At 46.7% G+C, this 16,408-nt stretch overlaps 2 protein-coding genes across 9 annotated transcripts in view; both read left to right on the top strand.

Annotated features, from left to right (window-relative positions):
- Kdm4a (lysine demethylase 4A) overlaps positions 1 to 3,736 on the top strand; it is a 48,865-nt gene extending 45,129 nt beyond the window's left edge. For both annotated transcript variants that reach the window (XM_027399024.2, XM_027399023.2), the window contains exons 20-22: positions 2,777 to 2,896; positions 3,180 to 3,272; positions 3,404 to 3,736. In XM_027399024.2, the coding sequence (XP_027254825.1) occupies positions 2,777 to 2,896; positions 3,180 to 3,272; positions 3,404 to 3,544 (354 nt within the window). In that variant the 3' untranslated portion in view covers positions 3,545 to 3,736. The remainder of the gene's footprint in view (positions 1 to 2,776; positions 2,897 to 3,179; positions 3,273 to 3,403) is intronic.
- Positions 3,737 to 6,916: 3,180 nt separating this feature from the next.
- The window catches only part of St3gal3 (ST3 beta-galactoside alpha-2,3-sialyltransferase 3), a 215,611-nt gene continuing 206,119 nt past the window's right edge, over positions 6,917 to 16,408 (top strand). Inside the window, exon 1 of one of the 7 annotated variants that reach the window (XM_027399026.2) lies at positions 6,917 to 7,098. The gene's annotated coding sequence lies outside the window, so the exon portion shown is untranslated. Of the gene's footprint in view, positions 7,099 to 7,133; positions 7,439 to 16,408 lie in introns of those variants that run through there. The other 6 variants (XM_027399028.2, XM_027399025.2, XM_027399027.2 and 3 more) reach the window with 6 other exon arrangements.

The raw sequence follows: 16,408 nt of genomic DNA on the forward strand, positions 1-16,408 counted from the left end.
AGACACTAGAGCCCTACCTGGCCCTGGGCCTGTGTTTCCTGGCTCAGTATTCAGAGCTTAGCTCAGGTTCCTCAGCCTTTGCCCTTTCCTCTTCACAAGTGAGCCTAAGCACCCAGCACAGAAGAGCAAAACCACTTCTTCCTGAACAATTTGGGTCTTTCTCCACACATTTATACCACACTAGCAACTTTGTTGCCAAAAACATTAATTAGTGTCTTAGCTACTTGCTTATTGCTATGACAAAACACCAGGACCAAAGTAATTTATAAGGCTTTTGTTTTTAGAGTCTATGATACAAAGGCACAGCAGCGAAAACAGCTGAGAGCTCATGTCTTGGTCTGCACACATGACGGTGATAGGACACAACACAGGGACACATTCACACACGTAAAATACATGGCTAAGGGTCTTCACCTCAGAGCCCTTTTGCCGTGATACATGTCTCCATCAAGGCTGCATCTCCTAATCCTCCCCAAGCAGTTCACCAACCAAGACCATGTATTAAATGTGAGCCCAAGGGGCCACTCTTATGTAAACCACCACCGTGAACTCCAAGGCAGTGTTACTGTGAAGATGAGGATGTTCATAGCAGTAGCACAGCCAAGGCCTATTAAGCTCTCACACATACCAGGTGCTGTGCTAAAGGCGGCATGTCAGTGTCTTCCTTCTCACGCACGCTCTGAGAAGCAGTGCTCATTCTCTCCAGCTTGTCAGAGTGCTCTTTTAGAAGAGATTTTTAAGCTCTCCAAGAGCTTGTGTACTTGTGAATTTTACCTATCAATAGTTATTCTATCAGAAATTAAAAACTAAGATTAGTTAATAATCTTGAAATATTTAAATATGCCATATATTTCTCCAGTTTTACAAATCTTTTTTTTTTTTCAGGTCATTTCTTCAGTATACTCTGTAGTTACACATTGTTGTGATTCACATAGGGTATAGTATTTGCCTGTGAATGCAGCACTGAAGAGACTTAGGCTCTAGGGTTCAAATCTAGCCCGAGTACATGGTGAGCTATCTAAAAGACAAAAAAGTTAAATGAACAAAGTACAGGAAGAAAATTTAACTTGTCATAGATACATAGTTGGAATGGAGAAAAACTAGATACAATGTGAAATCCGAAAGGCCAGTGAGCTTGTTGTACATGAAGTCCATCCACCTGGCTCACACTCAGAGTGGGTATTGTGCCTGATTTATTACACTGTATGCTGATCATTTAGAAAACACTGGCATATTGGGCTATGGAGATCTTCCAAATGATACTAAATTTTATTATATTTATGAAAATCAAATTCATATTGTCACCCATCTCCTTGGAAAACTGTAAATTCTGGGAAGGACTGAGACAGTTTAGTGGGTAAAGGTATTTGTTGCTAAGCCTGAAGCTCTGAGTTCAAACTCCAAGTCCCACATGTTAGAGGGAGATAACCAACTCCTGCAAGTTGTCTTCTGCCCTCCACATGTGTACCATGGTACCCATACACACACCATAAATCAATAGTTTAATTATTTCTGAGAAGCTTCATGTTCCCAGCTTTGAGGCCACTTTTCTGAAATGCTATTTTTTGCTTGAAAGCTTGAATTTTGCTACTGGCAATAGATACAGTTCTTATTTTCCTTGTAGTGAGGTGCTCATTTGTTTTTAGGAAGAACTTTGTCAGACACACAAGCCTCAGTAAACACAGCTTGTCAGTCATATTTACCCCCTAAATACAGCCAGTGTTCTCTATAGCCCTGGCTGGCCTGGACCTTGCTATATAGATGAGGTTGGCTTTGAACCTACAGAGATCTGCCTTCTGTCTCCTGCTTTTTGGGTGCTGGGATTAAAGATGTATGCTTCCATGCCTAGCTCAAAGCTGGTATTCTTTTAAAAAGAAAAAAAAGCTCATGTAATCACATAATTGCACAGGTCACAGGTCATTTCCTTTCCATACACTGGTGCTGGCGATTGTACCCAGGGTCTCAGAAACCTACCACTGAACTACACTCCTAGCTTAGACACAGGTTTACTGTGCAGCCTTAAGTATCTTGTAGATAGTTACATACACACTAAGTAGTAAAATACAGCAAAATCAGTAAAATGCTCCTGCTTCATCACTGCTCTGTGAAACCTGGCTTTTTTACCCACTTAAATTTTTGTATGCACAGTGGTAAAGAGTGCAGTAGAAACTGGGAAAGCTTGGAGTCTCTGCTTTGGTTTGCACACATGGCCTGTGTAACACAACAAAAAGGCCGATGTGTGTTTTGTTTTGTGGTGCTGGGCATCAGAGCCACATCCCCCGGCATTGGTTTTTGCTTTATACCAGGCCACACTGCATAGCCAAAGCTGGACTTGTACTCTACCCTGGGTCTCCGGGGTGTGCCTCTCCACGCTCCACTGGGTGACCCTTTCCTTTCTTACCATGTCTCTATTTCAAGATGAAATTTCTTAGAATGTACTCAGATACAGTCTTCCATAGCAGACCGTGGGGAAGCTTAAGAAGGAAGCACAGTTGAGAGGACACACCTCTCCTGTGCTTACTATATTTACTGTTTATCACACCTGCTTGGTGTTTTTGCATTGTCTGTTTGTTTGTTTGGCTCACCTAGAAGCATCAGGGGTTGGGCAGATAAAATGAGGCCAACCCTGTGACTTACGGCAGCTTTTAACCCAGAGCAAGCTGCCTTTCCTGGGACCCCTGAGCAGGAGCCTGTCCCCATCCTTCTCCCTGAGTCAGTGTCACTTGGCACTGTGATCAGGCAGAGCCGCTCTCACTCCCCTCTGCTCTTTCTTCAGAGTCAGGACTGTCTCCAGCTGGGGCCTCCTGCTGAAGGAGAAGTGGTTCAAGTGAGATGGACAGACGGTCAAGTTTATGGGGCTAAGTTCGTGGCCTCCCACCCCATCCAGATGTACCAGGTAGCCAAAGGTCCTTGAATGGGAGTTTGAGAGTGGAAGGGTACTTTATTAATTCAGTGTTTCCTCTTCGGCGGGAGGCTTGTCTTTGCTCTTGAGAACTTGCAGGTCCTAAGAATCTTCACATATCTGGAGCTCTGCCTTGTGTCTTCTTTGCTGTTGTGCTTCCAGACTTGGCAGTCCTTACTACTGTGTTGTCTTCCTCTAGCTATGGGAAATTGCTACTGTGCACACAGGTCCAGCAAAACTCTGGTATCCTAGATAAAGGCCTTTGTTTGGTTGGCAGGTGGAGTTTGAGGATGGCTCACAGCTTGTGGTTAAGAGAGATGATGTATACACGCTGGATGAAGAGCTTCCCAAGAGAGTCAAGTCTAGACTGGTGAGTGTATACTTTCTGTGCCCCTAGCTCCTGTCTCAAAGGGGAGGAGAACAAGGTAGGGGCATGTCCCTTGGGTGGTTACTGGCCTGAATGGCCACAAAGTGACCATTTACTTGCCTTTTCTTTTGTAGTCAGTAGCTTCAGACATGCGCTTCAATGAGATTTTCACAGAGAAGGAAGTAAAGCAAGAAAAGAAAAGGCAACGGGTCATCAACTCGAGGTACCGGGAGGATTACATTGAGCCAGCACTGTACCGAGCCATCATGGAGTAGATGCTTCCATGGTCTCAGAGGTTCCCAGCCATGAAGGCGAGAGCACTCGAGGGTTCCACAGCACAGCAGATACTTGGAACTCAGAAGTCTCAAAAAGGAAAGCTGTACAAAGAAAAGGAATGAAATGTACGACCCCATCACCTCACTCCACCCTCATTGAATTCTGCCGTGAAAAGACACTTGGCAACCGCTGCTGGTCTCCAGCTGAGGGGCTGACACTGGAATGCTGTGACTGCATCGGCCCCCAGTCCAAACAGGGGTCAGCTGTGCCTGCTGGGCTGATGGCTCTGTTCCCGGCCCAGGGTGTAGCTTCCTATCGCCCACCTGCATCAGCAAGGCAGAGGTGCTGGTGCTTGACCTGATTCCCTTTTGTATTTATGTGCGTGCGTGCGTGCGTGCGAGCGAGCGAGCGAGCGTGCGAGCGTGTGTGTGTGTGCATGTGTGAGAGTGTGCGAATGTGTATGCTTGTGTGCTTGGTTTGGACCAGCTTCTGACAGCCCCTAGCCTTCACTTTCTAATTTGCCTCTGCAGGGCAAACAAAATGTGAAATTCTGCCTTCAGCTGAGCTGAGTCAGGGCCTGGGGGATGGCTAGAGGTGGGGTACCATCTGTCCCTACCTGGACTGGTGTCAAGAGTGCAGGCAAAGCTGCACTATTGAGATGCTAAGGAGCTGGCTGCCACCTCTTTGTCTGCCCTTGAAGTAGAACTCAGAGGTTACACACTATGTGGCCACCATCTTTGGCACAGAGCCCCTGTGGCACAGTATTAGAGGGTGTGGGTGGGGACTACCTTGAAGGGAGAATTTTAATGATGGAAACACAGGCAGAGCCTGGTGGGTGATTTTTGTCCAGAGGAAATCACAGTTATGCAGGGGCTATGGGGTTAGGATGAAATGGGGCCACTGGAGGCCAGGGGCAGGTATAGCTATGCCCTTGGTTGGGGTGGGGGGCTGATTGAGGGTGGGGGGTGGGACTAGAGGGCAACATTGAAGGGGTTAAACAGGTTTTTTGCTCTTCTTGAATTTGTTTGCCTGGGCCCAGTATTGGAGGGCTTCATACCTTGCTCTGTATACAGGAGTCAGATTTATAATACTTCCCCTTTTTTGTTACGTATGAACTCTATAAACCAAATTATTTTGAAAACTGGTGCATTACCTTGTTCTTAGCAATAAAATGTATTGAACAGAGAATGGACTATGGTCTGCCCCATGGAGCCCAAGTGGCCCAGGGTAGGCTGTGGAGCAGGGTGTGTTCACACAGGTGGGTGCCATCTTTCTGTATTAGGCAAAGTTCTGTGGTCCATGAGCATGAGCATCCAGGGCCTGGAGCTATTGGTGCCTCTTTCTGCTTTTCCTGGAGGAGGTAACAGAAAGGGTTAGACTACATACACCCTTCTCAAATGTTTTTATTTGGCCGGGCGTTGGTGGCGTACACCTTTAATCCCAGCACTTGCCAGGCAGAGGCAGACGAATCTCTGTATCTCTGTGAGTTTGAGGCCAGCCTGGTCTACAGAACGAGTTCCAGGACAGGCTCCAAAGCAATACAGAGAAAAGTTTTTTATTTGAACCCCATTTGATGTCCTCACTGTCCTGGACTGACTCACTTGCATTTGTGTGGAACCAGGAGGGAGTATGTTTTAGGTGCTTGAGAAGCTAGAGACATATTTTCCATGTGGGGTGCAGAGCTGCTCTCTGTGGTGTTTGAGTGCTTCCCTGAGTGAACAGGTGAACAGGGGAGCCTGAGGTAGGGGGCAACTGCTAGGTTGAATAGTCGCAGGGTTTCTGCACAGCTTAGCTGCTCCAGCTGCCTTAGCTTTGTGCTCCTGCAACAGACCACCTGCCTACAGAAAGACACTGTTTCTTTGTATCCCCGGCGCTTGGGAAGTGGCTACTGCTTCATACTGGTTTTAGAGAAGGAAAGAACAGAGTTCAAATGATGTTTCCTGGAGCTAACTCCTCTCAGCCAAGGAAAGGAGGTTGGCTTCTCTTCTTCACTCAGGGATTCTCGGGGAGGTATGGCTGGGGAAGCCAGGTAGGGCTAGGCTTTTCTGGAATGGTAAGTGGGACCCAGAAGCATACATCTTTAAGAGAGAGGAACCCATAGTTCCTTCCCCATGATGCTGAAGGACCTGCTGGTCAGGTCTTGGTATAATCTCAGCTCAATGGGAATTGAAGATTGAGTTAAGTCTTTGAATATATCAAGCAAAAACTGCTGGCGAGCTATATCCACCCACAGCCCTCTCTTCTCTCCCCTTCTCCAAAGGTGGGTCCACCTTGGGATGGAGAGATAGATGGCTCAGCTATTAAGAGCACTTGCCCTTACAGGGGACCCAGATTCAGTTCCCACTACCCACTTGATGGCTTGCATCTGCCTGTACCTCCAGTTCCAGGGGATCTTAAGCCCTCTCCCGGCCTCCACAGGCACCAGAACACAGTAAAAGAACAAAAACACTGGGACCCACCAGTTGTCCAGGCTGGCCTTGAGTGTTTAATCCCGCTTCAGCTTCCCCATCAACTGTCGAGCTTGGCCAAATCAACCATTTAAAAACACTTTGGTTCGTGTAATAGGCATAAGAAAACTCCAGCTCAAACAAATGATAAGACTTTCCCCAATCTCACAAAACTGGCTGGTGGGTTTTTTTGTTCTGGGCCTTGAGCTTGCAAAACTTAAATTTGGTTCTTCGCTAGGCACTATCTAGCCTGTGCAGTCAACTCTGGGCTCAGGGATGACCACAGCCAAAGCAGAAGGCCTGCCTTATGTATGTAGAGCAGGGTGCAATGTTTGGGTTGGCATCCAAGAATGGCAGGTTAAGTCCCCACCTCTTCTTCGGGAAATTCTGAATTAAATTCTGCCTTGGGTGGATTATGCGCTCTGCTGTGAGATGGGGGAGCAACCTCCTGAACTTCTGGGTATGTGGGGTGGCCTTGTGACCCATCTGCCAAATTTATAGGAGCGCTGTCTGGATTTAGGTGACCTCTTACATTCACAGGATTGGACAGGGCCGTAGGAGCCGTTCTAGGGGTCAGATTACGAGCGCTGGCACCTCAGAAACAGGCCCACGGGGGCAGGGTCCTCCAGCGACCCGGTTGACAACAGAGCGATGGGGTGGGGACAGGAGGCTTCCTTTGGGAGCCAGAGGGGACCTGACCGCAGCGGGGCTGCCCCACAATTAGCAACTCCACGCGGCTCTCCCCAGCCCCAACTCCCGCAACCCGGGGATGTGGGGCGGACTCTGTCTTCGGCTTCCATTGGGTCTCCCGGGTCCGGACCCGCCCACCCCTGCGGCGAAGCCCCGCATTGGCCTGCCTGGTGCTCCGCCCGGTTCCGGTGAGCCCATTGGCTGCCCATACCCGACCCCCGGCGCGGCTGCCGAGGCGGACCCCGGGATTGGTGGTCCCGCCGCTGCGTCCTCACCATGGCGGCGCCCGTGCAGCCCGCCGCGTCCTGGGCGCCCGCCGGGGTCCCCTCGGCTGTCCCCGCTATTCGGGCTGCAGCCACCTCCCCGCTCCGCGTGCGCCCTGGCGCCGCCGGATCCCGGCCTCCCACTCCTCTGCGGTAAGGCCTGCCTGGCGCCCCGACGCAGTTCTCGGCCGCCGCGCCCCTCCCCCGGTCAGGCCGGCCCGGACCGCGCTGGGGACCGAAGCCCGGGCCCGGGTGGGGGCCAGGCCTGAGGAGGGCCGTGCGAGCCGGGCCGAGCGCGCAGAGGTCACCTGCGTGCAGCTCCCCGGAGCGCGGGAGTCTGGGCGCAGAGGAGGGACGCGGTCACCCAGGACCCGCTGTGGGACGAGCGCAGGAAAGTCCGGGGAAAGCCTAGCGGGAGTCAACAAGAGTAGCGGTTGTCATCCCTGCCTTCTCCGGGGCCAGATCCTCGGAGTGACCGGGTCAGTTTGTCAAAGTACGTCTTCTCGCTACCTTTCCTTCTGGAGTGTTTCTCCATTGTCTTCTCGGTGATTTTGTTTGCGAGAGAAAATCTTGGCGAGGTCGGCAGATTTGGTTAAGAGGATGTCCCACTGATGTATTTAGACTCCTTTTTTTTTTTTTTTAAACAACGGCACTCATTTTTATGATTCCTCAATAAACCTCGTTTTTGTTTGTTTTTCTGGAGTATGGGGAGGGAGTGAAGACGGTAAAACTGAGTCACTGTAATTAACCGAGGGAGTGACCTGGTGACAGAAGGGCGGACGACAGCTGTTATCCCAGAAAGCAAAGAGTACTTAGCACATTTCTATGAGGTGCTTTGAATTATTGGTACTATAAGTAGTGAACTATGAAAATAGAAAACCATGAATTAGGTTCCCGCTATGTAGCCCAGTAGACATCATGACAATTTTAGTTGTGTTCGTGAACTTTGGGCTCAAGACTCAGAGGAAGGTCGATAGGTGCATACCTGTAATAGCTGGTACCCAGAAGCTGAAGCAGGAGGATTGCTTCAGAGGCCAGCCTGGGCTACATAGAATAATAATACCTGGTCAACAAGCACCACCTAGCAAGACCCGGTCTCAAAAGACTGAAAAAAGAAAAGAAAAAAAGATTTACTTAAAAACTAAAGCAAAACCTTATGACCAAATGGGATTTTCATATAATCTAAAGTAATGGACATTTTGAAATATGAAGTGGTGCCAAATTCTCTATTTCACAAGTCTGAAGTCTGTGTGTCATGACAAGTTAAGTTATTAATGATGAAACAAGGCAAGTGTGTTCTTAGAGACTGATTGACTTGCTCGTAAGTCAAGTGTCATTTGAATACATGCTTTGTGCAAGGCATTGACTCAAGGGAAACTCAGACAACTAAAATATGGAGCATGTTCTCTTAGACCTATGTGGGATAGTTGCGTGAAGGAAGCACAGGCAAAAGATAAGTTAGGGTGTGGCCTCTAGAATTCCAAGACAGTGGGTGCTGTGAGAAATCCAGAAGGGGAGAAGGGAGGTGTTTAAGGAGTATTTTATGGGGAAACTGAAGTCTTGAGTTGTGACCACAAAGAGTCGAAAGGCTGCCTGGAGGAGAAGTGAGCCAATGAAAAGTGAGGATGTGGCAGGGGAGGACTCAGGAGTGCTTGTGGGTGGTTCCAGGGCATTCTTAGAAAAAAAAGGGCGGGGAGATGAGGTTCTACAAAAGGCAAGTTGCGCTAGGGATGCAGTTCAGTTGGTAGAGTCCTTATCTAGTACGCAAGGGGCCCTGGATTTGATCTTCAACGCCACGTAAAACCAGGTATGGTGACACTCTTGCCTATAATCCTAGTACTTTGGAGGTGGAGATGTGAGGATCAGAAAGAAGTTCAAAGTCATCCCTGGCTACATAGCGAGCTTGAGGCCAGCCTAGGCTACTAGTGATCCTCTCTTAAACAAAATCAAAAGACAGGCTGAAGAGGCATCTTTGTCCTGTGAGGAGCAATGGGTAGACAAATTGTCATATGGACCCGGACTTCTCAGGAAAGAATTCAGTAAGTAGCATTAGGTTGGATTGTTGCTTTTACAGTTAGCCTCAGTCACCACAAATCTGTAGTCAGAGTTACTTCTTGCCTTCATTTATTGGCTTCGTGCTGTTGGCGACAGGTCTTAGTGCTGCCACCACACTGCTCTGACATCGGTTTCTTTCAACTCCTAGAGTTATCACACTGATTTTGAGCCTGGGATGTTTCTGGGAATTGCCCCAGAAGCCCCCTGAACGTGTTTTTCTTTCCTTCTGTTATCCTCTCTCACCATTACCCATGGGTGTGCTGCTTCTGTGGCGTTCAATAGCTCCTTACTGTTTGGTTAGGCCCAGAGTAGCCTGGCATCAGAAGGTTATTGCCATACCCTTTGATATATTGCACTTTCTAGGTTGGTTGAGCTACTTGGCTTTGTGTTTTGTTGTTTGAGCGCCAGTGTATTGGCACATGTTGGCTTTTTTGGTCTTAAATGACCCCCTTCATTCTCTATCATTGACCCTGGCTTGTGTTTTATGGCCATTTGATAGGGAACTTCCTTTGTAAAGCCTTTTTGTGCCCCACCACCACCACCTAAATGAGCTGTCCTCTTATAATTCTGGGGGCTCTGCCTTTTGTTTTGGTTTTTGTTTTTGTTTTGGTTTTTCGAGACAGGGTTTCTCTGTGTAGCTTTGGAGCTATCCTGGCACTTGCTCTGGAGATCAGGCTGGCCTCGAACTCACAGAGATCCTCCTACCTCTGCCTCCTGAGTGCTGGGATTAAAGGTGTGCACCACCAACGCCTGGTGTGTATTTGTTTTATACTGGTTTTTTCCTGTGTGGATGTGTTGTGTTTGTTTGGTGTTTTTTGAGGCAAGGTCTTGTCTAGCCCTGGCTGGTCTTAAACTCTTTTCCTCTTTAAACAGGACCTGAGTTTGAGCCCAGGTCAGCCTCAAGCTTAGCGTACAGAGGTGGAGGATAACCATGAATTTAGATTCTTCCTGTCCCCTCATCTCTGCAGTGCTGGGATTAGAAATGGGGTCACTGGATTCAAGTTTGCTCTTTTGCCATAATTGCTTTACTATCTCTTCCACTCACAGCATAAGATGTATTTTTAAAGGCATGGGCTGCCTTCTCTGTCATCTGGCCAGTGTTTTTACATAGTAGGTACTTGGCATATGTGCTTTATGTAGAAAACAGTATTTTGACTAAGGCAATACTGTAGTTACTGTCTACTGTTCCTGTCCACTGTAATTACTAGTCATTGCTCCCTTGCAGTATACTCAAAAACTATTCTAACTAAAAGGAAAGAGGTGGGGACAGGACGGCTGGGAGTGTGACTCAGTTGGTGGAGGGCTTGTTTAGAGCATTTGTGAGGATCTGCATCCCGTCCCCGGCACTTGGTAAATAGGGTATGGTACTACATGCCTGTAACCCCAGCATTCTGGAGATGGAAGCAGAAAGATCAGATGATGGTGACGGGGCCATCAGTTGTCTTGGCACTTCTGGCCTCATGACCTGAGTTTGGTTCCCGGAACACCCACATGTTAGAAGAAAAGAACTGACTCCTGCTAGTTGTCCTCTGACTGCCATATGGGTACTGTTTGGTGGGCAAACAAAAAGGGGGAAACAAAAGTTTAAAAAGAAAATTCAAACTAATCTTCAGCTATTTGTGGAGTTTGAGACCAACCTGGGCTATATGAGATCTTGACTCCTCACCCCCAGCCCCTCAAAGATAAAGAAAACAGCCTTGAAGTAGGACAGCTAAAAAAATGTCCTTCTTGCAGTCAAAATAGTTGCTATAAAACATTCAAATAAAGTTGGCCATATGAGATAATGCTTGACTGAGAGGTGTCGGTCAGGATAGTTTTTTAGAGTAAGCTGGAGTAAAAGAAGTCTCCATATCTTGGTGACTTAACAAAGCCAAACTTGACTCCCTGTTCATGCCACCCTTTTGTCACAAGTATGCAGGCAGCTCAGCTCTCTGCTGGTCACACTAGCTCAGGGATGGAGACAGTTGGAAACTAGTGGGTGGTTGAGTGGGCACCAGCTTTTACAGCTTCAATTCTGTCGCTTTTACTCGTATTTTGTCTGTCAAAGTGTGGCACCTGGCCTTGCCTAACTTTAAAGCAGGGTCAGGAATTGCAGACTTAGCTTGTAACTAATGAAAAAAGAGCCCAGACTTTTTGGCTGTAAGGACGACTACATACCCTGTGGGTATCAAATCTCAGACCATTGAAGATTAGAGCTAGTAAATTGGTTGGGCACTAGAGGAAAGTATATACACATCAGAAAGACACAGAAGGGTGGGTTCAGGGCCATACTCCATAACATCCTGTGTAATGCCCAACAGCCAAAGCCAGAAATACAGTAAATCATACTCCAGTTATAAGGCAGCCATCCCCTGAAGTATTACTGTTGTTTTGTCTTGAGACAGAGTCTCATGTAGATGAGGATGACTTTGAACTCCTGTTCACACCTATAGCATTCTGAGGTGTCCGAAACTAAAAAAGTTCAACTAGCCTGGTGCAGTAGCATGCACCTGTACTTAGCACTTAGAGACAGGAGGCTGGAGAGTGTGACGCTAGCCTCAGAAAAACCTATCTCAAAAATGAGTAACAGCTAGGATAACAGTAGGATACAGTAAAGTGTTTGCCTGGTGTGCACAGAGCTCTGTGTTCAGTGCCCAGCACTGTATGAACTGAGTATTGAAGCATGTCTGTAATCTTAGCACGCGAAAGATAGAGGAAATAGGGTTGCAGTTCCAGGTCATCCTTGGCTACACAGAGTTAGAAGCCAGCCTGGAATACATGAAGCCCTGCTTAAAAACAAACACCCTAAAAAGAATAAGTAGTCTAAATCATATTTAAGCTTTTTCATTTAAGAAGTCAGGGAGTGGGCAGGCAAAGGCAGGAGTCTTAAATTCAAGGCGCAGCCTGGGCTACATAAGTAAGACAATGATTTGATATGCGTTTAATTGGATTTAAGTGAAGCTTCAAGCTTGGTGTTTGGGTTCTTTTGCTAACAGAGAAGCTAAGTGCTGGTTGGAGCTGATTCAGGAGATAGAAAAGCTACATTTCTGGCTTTGGATCTTGGTCTGCCGATAACTAGCTGTCTAATATTTAACAAGTTTTTTTTTTTTTTTTGTTCTGTTTTTTAACTTCCTGTGCTGGAGTTTGATCCCAGGGTTTTGTGCATGCTGAATGAGACCTGTGCCACTGAGCTACGTCTCCGTCCGGTGTCTTGTCTTGTCCTTTTTGAAACAGGGTCTCAGTATAGGGACCAGGCTGGTCTCAAACTCACAGAGATCCTCCTGCCTCTGCCTCCCAGGTGCTGGGATTAAAGGTGTGCTTCACCGTATCCAGCTGCTATGTAGTCTTTATTTTTGCACTTGCATAGCTGCACCTGGCTGTCTAAACCCGGTGCTAGACTCTATAGTCGCTGCACGGTATTCCTTGAACACAGCTCTGCACCATTCTCATCGAACACTAGCACTACAGCTTGGAAAGCTCCATCCCTGGTTCCCTGAGATAAACCAGCAGCTATGGTACTATCAACTCTCTGGACCCAGGGGTAGCTGTTTTCCTGAACTCCTTGAGGATACCCAAATCTGAGGATATGCAGATCTCTTACATAAGATAGTTTCATAGTTACATGTAACCCCACACAGCCTCTTTATACTTTAAATCACCTGTGACTATACCCCCTGATACAATGTAAATGCTGTGTAAATACTTTTTGTGTTCTGTTGTTTAGGGAACAATGGCAAGAAAAATGTCCTTGCAAGTTCATTACAGACACACTATTTTCGGTTTTGGTTTTTTGTCTCTCTCTCTCTCTCTCTCTCTCTCTCTCTCTCTCTCTCTCTCTCTCTCTCTCTCTCTCTCTCTCTCTCTCTCTCTCTGTAGCCTTGGTTGGCTTGGTACTTACTGTGTAGCCCTGGCAGGTCTCAAACTTGTGGCAGCCTTCCCGTCTCTGTCTCCTCAGTGAACCACCATGCCTGACTCAGCACGTTTTGTTTGTTTTGTTTTGTTTTCTGACACAGGGTCTCTAGCCCAGGATGTCCTGGAATTCATTAGATAGCTGAGGGTGACTTGAACTTCTTACCTTTCTGCTTCTACTTCCTGAGTGCTGAGCAGGCATATATCACATGCCCATCAAACATAATATACTTGCACAATTTTGATTATGTGTGTGTGAGTGTGCACGTGTATGAGTGCAGGTACCTGTAGAGATGAGAAGAGGATGTCAGATCCCATGGAAGTGGAGTTTCAGGAGGTTTTGAGCCCCCTCTACTTTTTGTTTGTTTGTTTGTTTGTTTGTTTTTTGAGACAGAGTTTCTCTGTGGCTTTGTAGGCTGTCCTGGCTGGAACTAGCTCTTGTAGACCAGGATGGTCTCGAACTCACAGAGATCTGCCTGCCTCTGCTTTCCAAGTGATGGGACTGAAGGTGTGTGCCATCACTGCCCGGCTATCTTCCTCCACTTTTATGTGTGTTCTGGGAATGGAAATTAGGTCCTCAGGCTTACTTACTTACATTTCTACCTACTGAGCCACCTATCCGGTTCCCAGACATTTATTATTTTTTTAGCTTTTTTTTTTTTTTTTTTTTTTTTTTTAGCATTTTTCCATCCATGGTTGATAGAATTTTGAACCAGCAGAGATGGAGGACTGAACATCTTAGAACAAGGGCTGAGACTCAGGGTTTTGCGGATATCTTAAAGAGGCCAGGTGTCAGGTTGGGAATATAAAATAGTGGTTTCTAGAGAAATTAATGCCTGATTTAAAGTCTTAATGTGGGTTTAAAGGGCTTTTCACACAGAAAACAACATATGCCCAGACCTAGAGACCCAAGAACATGGCTGCATCTTGAGGCCGCTTGTGTGGGAGAAATGCAGAATATCTTCAGGCTATGAGTGGAAATGATGCAAATGTCAGTCAAGAAGATTGAGCTAAAGCCTTGTGAGTTAAAGCTTCATCCTGAAGATGATTAGGGGCCAGGGAAGGATCGGACAGTAGGAAATGACATTATCAGCTTTGCCTTTCAGGAGGATCGCTGTAGGGAGGAGGGAGAAGGTGACTATCTTGCTATAGAAAGCTCTGAGGTTTACAGCCACAGTCCTATGTCTGTTACACGAGTCATAAAATATTTATAGACAAGATTACATGAGGTGAGAGTTGAGGAAGGATGCTGGAGGCCAGTACCGTCAGGTGACAGGTGTGTCCATGCACGGAAGTGCAGATAAGAGCCAGCAAACCAGATAGATTTCAGGCCAGCTTCACCCGTTTCTAACGGATGACCTTGGGCAGGCTGCAGACCTCTTGTGTCTCCCTAATTTTCAGATTTGAGAACTGGAGATAAAATTTCTTAACTTCCATGGTTGTTGTGATGATCCGGCTGAAACAGATGTGAAAAGCCTGGACCTGTGCTGGTAGATATGTAAGGGATCTCTCTGTCTGTCTCGTGTGTATGAATGTGTGTGTGTGTGTGTGTGTGTGTGTGTGTGTGTGTGTGTGTGTGTGTGTGTGTGTGTGTTTGCATGTACAGTCGTGGTATTGTTCCTCAGGAGCTGTTCACATTGTCTTTTTGAGCCATGGTCTTCCCCTGACCTGGGGCTCTGTGACTAAGCTAAGCTGACTAGCCAGCCAGCAAACCCAGCAATCCTCCTGTCTGCCTATCATTGGGATTGCAAGCATGCACTTGTACACACCTGTTCATGTGGATCCTAGGGAATCAAACTTAGGCCCTCCTCTTTATGTGGCAAGCACTTTACCTCTGAGCCATGCCCACAGCCCCATAAAGGACCTGTCGCAATAAAAATAATGATTTTTACTGTTTCTAACATTTAGAATATAGTACCTCTGCCATGGTGATGTTCATTAGCCTTAAATTCTCCTCACTAAAGATAACCACCGTCTGCTTCATGGTTTTTTTTTTTTTTTTTGTCTTTCAAGGTGATTGATGCTGCTTGTCTGGCAGTGTTAGGCAGAAGGAAATTATTCTGACATTAAGAAGGGAGAATTTATATGAATATCCTACCAGTTAAAACCGTGTTTAAACGCTAGCCAATTCTGTTCCCAGCCCTTGTGCGGAAGTGACACAAGGGTGCACCACGTGTCCTGCCGCTGATAATGTGCTTGCTTCTCCTTGGTCTTCTTCTGACTTCTTCTCCCTTGAGATTTTTATTATCCTACTGTCTGCTGGTGGCTTTTTTTTTTTTTTTTAAATAGGGATGGTAATAGGGTTTAATTCAGATTTTTTTCCCCGTCAGCTTCATCTCTAGTCACCCTGGCTTGACACATGCTGCTCCTCTGAACTCTGCAGAGCTTAGTCTAGTTCCTTCTGATGGTCCTGTATCTGTTGCCCTGTCAGTATTTGTGTCTTTATCAGTACTCTGTATCAGTTTCTTTTTCCTTCCTGTTAGATTCTCTTTGAAGATAATGATAAGGGAATATGTTTATATACTTCATTTGCTTCTAGACAGGGTCATTCTGTGTGACCCTCGCTGTCCTGGAACTCACTATGTAGACCAGGCTGGCCTGGAACTCACAAAGATCTTCCTGACTCTGACTCCTGAATGCTGGGATTAAAGACTGTGCCACCATGAACAGCAGCCCTTTTTTTTCCCTTTTAAATCTTGTGCGTATGTTATTGTATGTATACATGTGTTCGTGTGTGTAAATGCAGGCATGTGCATGTGGATGTCAGTCCTCGCTTTTCATCTTGTTTGACAGGATGTCTGTTGTCCACTGTGCCAGCCCAGCTGACCTGTGATCTTTGAGGGATTCTCTTGCTTCCTCTTCCCTTCCCATAGAAGCACTGGGCTTCCACCTTTGTGCTATTGTGCCCCACTTTTACATGGGTTCAGGGGATTTGAACTCAGGTCTTTATGCTTGCATGGCAAATGCTGTACTCCCTACCCAAAACGCATTGTATGTATATTATGTGTGCTTGTGCGCATGCCTGTGTGCATGCAGAAGCCAAAGATCAGCTTTAGTTGTTCCTCATAAGCCACTGCCTTGTTTCTTTTGTTGTTTTTGTTTTTTGTGAGATAGGGTCTACTAGACCCCGGAGCTTACCAATTAGGCTAGGCCGACCCGATGGTGCCCTGGGATCACAATGCTTGTGAGGCAAGCATTGCACTCACGAGCTGTCTCCCAGCCTCATTGCACCCTGTGTTTAGAAAGTCAGACTAGTGGGAAACCCTGTAGCTAAGTGTTTCTGAGGCTTTTGGGTTTTAGGATTTCTTTTACAGCTAAAAATATTAACCATTCCCATTGGAATGTTCATCTTTGTGGGTTTTGTTGTTTAATTGACTGTATTAGGTGTATTGGATGCATTAAAAGTTACTAGAGGACCTGGTGAGATAGCTCACTGAGTTGCCCCCTGACTCCACCTCTCTCTGTGTCTATCTCTCTGTCTCTCTGTCTCACACACACCAGTAAATTGCTTTTAAAAAGT

This window comes from Cricetulus griseus, chromosome 2 (genome assembly GCF_003668045.3).
Source record: "Cricetulus griseus strain 17A/GY chromosome 2, alternate assembly CriGri-PICRH-1.0, whole genome shotgun sequence".
Classification (NCBI taxonomy): domain Eukaryota; kingdom Metazoa; phylum Chordata; class Mammalia; order Rodentia; family Cricetidae; genus Cricetulus; species Cricetulus griseus.